Source organism: Sinocyclocheilus rhinocerous, unplaced genomic scaffold (assembly GCF_001515625.1).
Source record: "Sinocyclocheilus rhinocerous isolate Xijiao unplaced genomic scaffold, SAMN03320098_v1.1 scaffold1214, whole genome shotgun sequence".
Lineage (NCBI taxonomy): Eukaryota > Metazoa > Chordata > Actinopteri > Cypriniformes > Cyprinidae > Sinocyclocheilus > Sinocyclocheilus rhinocerous.
The window spans coordinates 1,533,404-1,542,521 of NW_015627891.1; the positions used below are offsets into that span (position 1 = coordinate 1,533,404).

At 35.0% G+C, this 9,118-nt stretch overlaps 1 protein-coding gene across 2 annotated transcripts in view; it reads left to right on the forward strand.

Annotated features, from left to right (window-relative positions):
* The window catches only part of LOC107736845 (FERM domain-containing protein 6-like), a 21,877-nt gene that overhangs the window by 3,747 nt on the left and 9,012 nt on the right, over positions 1-9,118 (forward strand). Inside the window, exons 2-5 of one of the 2 annotated variants that reach the window (XM_016548205.1) lie at positions 4,441-4,622; positions 4,883-4,973; positions 7,618-7,697; positions 8,020-8,099. In XM_016548205.1, coding sequence (XP_016403691.1) covers positions 4,545-4,622; positions 4,883-4,973; positions 7,618-7,697; positions 8,020-8,099 — 329 coding nt within the window. In that variant the 5' untranslated portion in view covers positions 4,441-4,544. The remainder of the gene's footprint in view (positions 1-4,440; positions 4,623-4,882; positions 4,974-7,617; positions 7,698-8,019; positions 8,100-9,118) is intronic. The other variant, XM_016548206.1, reaches the window with a different exon arrangement.

A 9,118-nucleotide genomic window follows, 5' to 3' on the forward strand; every position in this document is an offset into this window, starting at 1 on the left:
ATGTGGGGCGTGTTAGAACGAGCCGTTTTAGGTAGGCGTGATTGACTCTTAACTTTTATAAAGAATATCTCTTTGGATTTGAGACTTTAGTCTTTGCAACTTTACAGATCTTCTTTATGCACCAAGAGCTTGTAACACTCCAAAGAGAAAGGAAAAATTGAAATTGCATCATATGACCCCTTTAATATTCTGTATCTTACACACAATCGATACTTTAGTTGATATGATGCTTCTGTATTCTTTTATGAAGACTGAAATTGAAGCTTGTAATTGAATTGAATATGTGGTTGCTGGCAAACCCTCTCTCTGATCTCCTGGGACTGTTTGTGGAGGTGTTCAGGTCTCATTCACTTTCAGGTTGAACAAACAGGACTGTGGGTTTTGAGTTGGTTTTTGGTTGGAAGTGTTAAACTGCCATTGAATTTATTTCTCTTCTTGTTGTTTGAGTTTCTTGACATCTCTCTAAATAAATTATGAGCAGTTTGACAATGTCTGGTGCCGATTTACTGCTGATATGTGATATTGGCAAATACAATTAGGGATGCAGCGATTAACCGGTTTCGCGATTAACCGCGCTTTAAAACGTCACGAAGAAATGTAAAGAATGTACAAACTGAAAACATGATATACTTTTGTTATCTATTTCCATTTGTTATTTTCAAAAGAGAAATACTGTCATGGATGTTTACAGAGCAGAGGTCACCTTTTTTTAATTCCAACAATTGGGTTGTAAATATATCAGGGCTCATAAATAAGATGCCCAGATGATCTGGGCAAAAACATGTAAGTTAGGCCAGTGTGGTTTTCTTACAACTGTTGATCATGTCCTTGGGTTTTATAGCATTCAGACTTATACAACTGGTTTTGTTTGAAGTACTGGGCATTGCTATGCGGTTTCTGATTTTAAAATGGTTCCATGGTTAACTAGCTGTTTGTTGGCTAGTTTAGATTAGGCTTTGTCAAAAATATGAGAAGAGTTGTGACAGTCTTGGAAGCATCAAACAAATAAGTAATGTTTTGCACAGAATGCCATCCAACAAAAGCGTGTATGAAGGGAGAGATGATGCTTATCTTAATTGAACAAAATAATTTCAAAATGCTGAATTATTGGCCTGGATGATGTATTAGTCTATATATACAGTTCTTGCATGTTGTATTTTACTTCATTACACCTTTGAAATTACATCATTAGAGGTGTGTAGTTCACTCAGTGTTTGTTTCTGGTGTTGTTCCCAGTAAGTCAAAAGCGATGATGACTGTCATTCTTTTGTGAAACTCAAAAGGCAGAACGACAACTTTAGTCAACCTTCATTGTCATTGTACGGAAAAAATATGCAATAAAAAGAAATGTGACTGTCATTAATTTTCTGCTTAACATCTCCTGTAGTGTTCCATAGAAGTCAAACAGGTTTAGAACAACATGAGTAAGTTACGACAGAATCTTCGTTTGTGGGTGAACTATTCCTTTAACATCATATCTTAGTCTTTAACTGTACTTCCATTATCTTTTACTGTCAGGGAGACTAAAATGTGTTTATTGTTTCTGTATACCTTGTATAAAATGAGACAAAATCCATGGATCAAAATAAAGAAATCAGGACAAGCAGCTGGATTCCCCTGAGGCTGTAGCGGTTAACAGTAGCCTAATGTCTTGATTCACAGGTGTGGACTGACATTACTGTGGCTCTGAATCACCCGAAGTTAAACACTCCCCTGTAAACACAGTGTGAGAGAGAAAGAGCATTAATACAGCCAATAGCTAATGATTCTCGAAAGAGTTTATTTCTTCATCTGAACAGATCTCAAGAAATTTAGCATTACATCACTTACTCACCAATGGATCCTCTACAGTGAATGAGTGCCATCTGAATGTGTTTTCAAACAGCTGATAAAAAACATCACAATCATCCAAGTAATCCACACGACTCCAGTCCATCAATTAACGTCTTGAAAGCTGAAAAGCTGCATGTTTGTAGGAAAAAAAAAACTTTGACTCTGACCAAAATACTGTCCATAATCCATAATAACGCTTCCTCCAGTGAAAAAGTCCATTCCCTGTTGTCCTCTCACATCAAAATCCACAAACATGTTTGTTAAGAACTATTTTGCACTAAAACACTGTGTGATCTGCATATTTATCCTCTGATTCAGACAAGACCACTTTTTCACTGGAGAAAGCAATATTACGGATAGAGGACTGGTAGTTTAACCTGGAGCCTTGGTTTAAACTTAATTACTTCTTAATTATGGATTTGTTTTTTTGTTTTTTGTTTTTACAAACATGCAGCTTTTGACTTCACAAGATGTTAATTAATGGACTGAAGTCGTGTGGAATACTGTGATATTTTTACGGCATCCATTCACTGCAAAAGATCTATTGTTGAGAAAGTGATGTAATGCTACATTTTTCCAGATCTGTTCCCATAAAAAAACTAATTCATCTATAGCCTTGATAGCTTGAGGGTGAGGGCACTTTGCTAGAACACCGGTGTAAAAATCATTTTTGGTTAAAAGTAATGACAAAGATTGCAATTACATTCATACATTTTAAGTGTCCAAATACATTTTTGCGGTCACTGTACAGCATTATAGAATGGGTGTGAATCTCACACTCATCCAGGCCACACAGAAAAAAAAAGGGGTCAAAATTGATTTCAATTTGTTAGCACAGAATGTTATTTATCTTAAAATGACTTTAATACCCTAGATTTAACAAACCTATATACCTAAATATTATAGAAATTATTACTTTTATTTAGCAAGGATGCTTTAAATTGATCAAAAGTGATAATAAAGACATTTATAATGTTACAAAAGATTTCTATTACATATAAATGCTGTTCTTCTGAACCTTCTATTCAGCAAAGAAACCTGAAAAAATATCTAATCTGTTTTCAACATAATATTAATAATAATAATAAAAATAATAAATGTTTTTTGAGCTGCAAATCAGAATATTAGAATGATTTCTGAAGGATCATGTGACACTGAAGACTGGAGTAATGATGCAAAAAATTCAGCTTTGAAATCACAGGAATAAATTACATTGTACAATATATTCAAATAGAAATCAGTTATTTTAAATAATAAAAATATTTCGCAATATCACTGTTTTTGCTGTATTTTGGATCAAATAAATGAAGGCTTGGTGAGCAGAAGAGACTTCTTTAAAAAAACATTAAAAATCTTACTGATCAAAACCTTTTGACTAGTGTATTAAAACACAATTTCTAAAGTGCCTAAATGTCAAAATTAGTACAATATATTTGTTGAAATAGTCTAATACACTATTGAATTATTAGGCTTTGAGCCTGTTACTCATATTATTTTTGTGTTGCTGTCTGCTGTAGCTCCTCCCCTCCCTGTACAATAAATCCATGTGAATATCTGTCTCTGCTAAATTTTTTAATGTAACTTTACAATCGATATTGATGTCCTTTAGCACAGCATTCTTCTGAATGATGATAATAATGGGGTGCTACTGATAGCCTAACAGATACTAGCAGTTTAATACTCAACTAGGTTAATAAAGACAAAACTATCTAGCGTATTTACAGATGAAACTGACCTGCACTCGAAGCCCTGAACAGGTCAGTGATGTAGCTACATTTCACTGCTGCTTCTGTCCGCTTTCTCTCTTCCATCGAGTCCCGCGCATCGGTTCTGATCGGAACTGTTTGACGGAAGCGCGGAACACACGTGAGCTGATTCGTATTGCGCAGCGCTGACAGTCAAGACTAACCAATTTATGATTTATTAGGCCTATCGATTTATCAAATTAAAAAAATCGGAAATGATCACTTTGGTACATTGAGAAGGCAAGGCATAAATATAAAGTATTAATAATAATAATAACAAAAAAAAATTAAAATTGGGGCATCGGGCCAAATCAGCCGCCAGGCCACCGGGAATTCTCCCGGTGCTCCCGGTGGCCAGTCCGGACCTGAACAGGACAATGTTGAAGTTTTGGGTTCAGTAAAAAATTAGAGCAGGTGGAAATTGAAGGTCCACAAACATGATAAGATCACCCAATAATATTCACCACAGGATCTGCGAGACTCACTGTTTGCAAGTTTAGCATTAATTTCATTATTACATAATTGTGTTTATATAATCAACTCAACTGGGCTCAAATGGGCAGATTGTGCAATGTAATGAGCTTTTATTGCATGATTGAACTGGGGGACAAGTTTGTATGAAATATGAGAGCAGGATAAAACCTCATATTCCACCACAGACCTCATCAACATTTCTGGACAGTCGAGACATTTTAATTACCCCAGTGTTTCTTTTTTGCCTTGTTTTGTGTCTTGAAATATGAGAAATATGAGTGCTATTACTTTCAAACATATTATCTCCACCTGGCAGATGATAAGTTGGGCATAAAATCCTATACACTTACATTGAAGGAGAGTCTGGTTTGTTTGTGTTCTTTTGCAGATAATCAAAATGAAGGAGCCAATACCTGTGAGCAAAGCATCTTGAAGAGAAAGAGGCCAGTGTGAGTGTGTGACTGTATGTATGTGGATGAGCTTTCATAGGCCATGTCTGTCCCCACCAAACAAGAGAGGACAGTATGTGTCCTCCTTCCCACAAAGGAGACATTAGACATCACAGTGGGGGTAAATATTCAGCTCTTGTGATTTTTCATATTTTGATTTGCAGCATGTCTTCCTATTGTTTCCACGTGAATCTGTCAATGACAAATGAGAAAAAAGCAATAACCTACTTATGGCTTTACTGTATATTGTAATATACAGTATATAAAATGTGCATATTTGTGTTTATTGCGTGGAATGCATGCATTTAGAATCAGAATGCATTTCAAAATAATGTTTTTATACATCATTCATTGTTAAATCTGTTTTTCTTTTCCTCCAAGTTGAAAGCAACGGGTCAAGATGTGTTTCATCGTGTCTGCGAGCTTCTCGGGGTTAAAGAGCTGCACTACTTTGGATTGACTTTAGTCAAAAGTAAGGATTGATTCTTCCCAATTACATTGTACGCTTTTAAAGGTTCCAGAAGGGGGGTTTTGCAGTGATGTCATAGCAGAACCGTTTTTGGTTCACCAAAGAATGTTTCAGTGAACAGTTCTTAAAAGAAACAATGTTTTCTTATTGTAAAGAACCTTTTAATAATCTATAAAACCTTTTCCACTGTAAAAACCTTTTGTGCAATAGAAAGGTTCCATGGATGTTGAAGGTTCTTTATGGAACCATAGATGCGAAAGAACCTTTATTTTTGAGAGTGTATGTGGATCTCAAAGGAAGTGTGTATTTTGTGTGTACTGTAAATGGAAATTGTAACCACATTTGAGTTGGTTTATTTGTCTTTCACTGAAGACTTTCAAATGCAAATGCTTACAGCTCAAGGCCTTCTGGTCTTTTGCCAATTCAAGCAATGTATGAACTGCACCTGAATGACATAATCTGCAGAGGGGGGGTTAAAGACACAAACTTGCTTTTATTCCCAGGGAAATATGAATTAAATCCATTTAAAACTAATGTAGCATCTGATATTTGTCTTTTGCAATTCCGAGCAGGTTCTTTCTATTAAGATGAGTTTGTTCACTCAGTCTCTTTTTTTCTCTCCTGTTCAACCTCTCATTGAAAAAGCCTCATTCCAGCTTCTTCCTCCCTTGAATACCTTATGATTATGTGTCACTCTCCTCTTAGACAAGAGCGTCTTTGTTTTTGTTTATTTGAGGGCTGGTGACCCCTGAGGCTTGGAATCAAGCTATATTAACGTTGTTAAGCCTGGAATTCACCATGATTCACCACTTCAGTGCAGAGAGGCAGCGGGAGAGAGCAATTTATAGTGGCTGAGCGTTTAGCAGGGTCACACAACCTTCTTGTAATGAACCTCGGATAAAGAGACAGTGAGTCAGAAAGAGTTTGAGTCATTTAGTGAGGGAGTTAGTGATGCAAAGTTAGCAGTGATAAAGGATGGATAAACAGAACGGAACGTGAACTTGCGCTTGTAAAAACATAACATAACATAACATAACATAAACATAAAGTGTTAACATAACATAACATAACATAACATAACTAACATAACATAACATAACTAACATAACATAACATAACATAACATAACATAAACATAAAGTGTTAACATAACAAAGTGTTCACATACATTTTTGTGTGTTTGTGTAGATACTGAATCATACAATATCAGAATTTTGACAGCATCTAAAACTTAATATGAATTACTCTGAATTGTCATAATCACTCATAATTTATTATATATAATACAGTTGAAAAAAGCTTTTGCTGCTTAATATTTTTGTGTAAATTGTGATACCCTACCATTCTGTAGTTTGTAATTTTTTAATTTAAAAACCTTTATTCAGCAAGGATGCATTAAATTGATCAAAAGTAATCAAAATAATGTTACAAGATTTCTATTTCAAATAAATGCTGTTCGTTTGAACTTTCTATTCATCAAAGAATCCTGAAAAAATTTATCATGGTTTCCACAAAAATATTAAGTAGCACAACTGTTTTCAACATTGATAATAATAAGAAATGTTTCCTGAGCAGCAAGTCAGCATTTTAGAATGATTTCTGAAGGATCATGTGACACTGAAGACTGGCGTAATGATGCTGAAAATTCAGCTTTGCCATCACAGGAATAAATTACATTATAAAATAATATATAATAATAATATATATTCATTTATTTCGAACTGCAATAATATTTCACATTATTATGGTTTTACTATATTTTTAATCAAATAAATGCAGCTTTTGTGAGACTTCTTTTAAAAACATAAAAAAAAATCATAATCATTCCAACCTTTTGACCAGAAGTGTATATATAATGGACTATATTATGAATATAATATAGTATAAATATATGTGTATGATACCTTACATATACATATTTTTAAAATAAAAATTACTTAAATTTATCAATTGTTTATTTTATAAATATATGAAGAAATAATAATCATCCTAATTATATTTATAATACAATATAAATTCTTTATATAAATTATAAAACTATTTTTAAATAATGTTAATTGAAATTGTGTAAAGTAATGTAATGATTTGCATTTTAGATGCTGTCAGTGCATTGATATTGTATATTATAGTGTCTAACCAAATGTAAGATAATGGATGTGTGCTATCTATACTTTACATACAAATACTAAAGAGGTCACATTGACAAATCAAATAAATCACATGGACCAGTTGGATTAAAAGGATGTGCTAACATTCTGGGAAATAAAATCCATTTCTTGGTTTTAGCTAAATCTTCTTTCATTTTTCTATTGTGACATTTATTTAAACCATCTTAATTCCATTCTTGCAGAAGCTCCCTTTTAAATGTGTTTCCATGATTTACTCAAAGTGCTAGAATTCTTTTGCAATCACAGCTCGCTCTGGCATGAGACCGCTAGTTTTTACTGGGGTAAGTTTTGTCTGCGGTTGGGGCTGTTGCATACCGGGGCCTGCGTTCACCAATGGCTCAACGGGTCTTTTCATTCCAGCCGTCTCCCTAATTGAGGTCATTGTTGGGCAGATTTCATGCATGAATTCATGATGCCATTGTTTGCACGCCGAGAGCATTTACACTTGTTTCCTGTGTGTCCTTTCTGGGCTGTTTTAGACAATGAGCACATCTTTCTGGACTTGGAAGAGAAACTTGCCAAGTACTTCCCTAAGGAATGGAAACAGGACTCAGGGAAGGTGAGCATAACAGGGTCCTCCATCATTAACACTATAAAACAGTACCAAAAAGTATAAACAACTATGGCATTATCATCATGGTAGTACCATGGTGTTCTTTTACATAGCTGTAAATACCATGGTTCATCAATGTGATAGCGTTGTGATTCTACTCATTCCATCACAGTATCACTGTACCATGTCCTCCATGTTCCCTGTGGTAATCAGGGCGGTTACAGTATGATAGTTAAGATAAATACTAGTAGGCCGGTCGGGATGTGGGAGTGACTTCATAATGAGGGGGTTGCCACAGTAACCTAGTCAAGCCTGTTCTTTCTCTCAGCAGGGGTCACAGAGGAGGTCAATCCCTCCGCTGCTCTGTCTGAAGGTCCAGTACTATGTGGAGAACGGCAGACTCATCTGGTAAGAAACAGGCCAGAGATTCCCGAATGTTTGAAGGGAGGAACCCTCTCATTGGCCTCTTTCCTTCATTAGTTTTAATTCTCCGAGGGGTGAGGCCAGTTTGAGTGGGCTTGGTTTTTATGTGGTCTATCTTTGAAAGCTGTTTTTATTAGGAAGAATTTTCCTCCCTCATCTGGGTGTGGTGTCACTGAAAAATGAAACTCAGCCTAACTTTAGATTTTACTAAATGAGTGGAGGATTTTGAAGATAGACTGAAGATAGTCTTTCACTAAATTCCTTTTTAAATTAATTTTATGTCATATTTAGTTTTGCGTGATTAACACAGTTCACCTAAAATTTGAAAATGATGGTAGAATTTACTTTATTTTATTCTATTTTAAAATCTTAAATTAGGCTTGATGTGAATTCTTAGAAACATTTCATTTAAAAAAAATGTTTTAATGCTTTTGTAAGAAGTCTCATGCTCACCGAGGCTGTTAAAGGGTCATGAAACCCCTACTTTTTCTGAGATTTTAGCAGAGGTGTTTGTGTTGCACATCATAGAAGACAATGTTAGCATCCGATAATTTTAACTGTTGGAGAAAACTGGTGAATTTTAAGTTTTTTTTGCGCTATTTTCATCTTCTGGGTTTAAAATCTACATGGTGTTGACGTCACAATTTGTGACGTGGCAATGGACTATAGTACATCGATGACGCGGTGTCTATTAAATTATTCATGAGACTGCGTGTTCTTATCCTATGAGAAGATGCGTCGCTTAATTATTCACAACAGCATACATGTGTTGATTTGCTATGACAGACGTTTCAGACTGTGAGATGATATCGCGCACATTAACTGAGAGAAACGTTTATGGATCGAAGAGTGTTTGTTTTTGCTTTGTAATAAGAGTTCGGCACAAACGTGATTCATTCACTTGGTCAGCATAACCGTTTTTACAGCTCTGTGACACAACCCATCAAAAGGCTTATATAAAAGCCACAGAATAAGCATTAAAAGTTCTCAGAGGTGCAACAGCG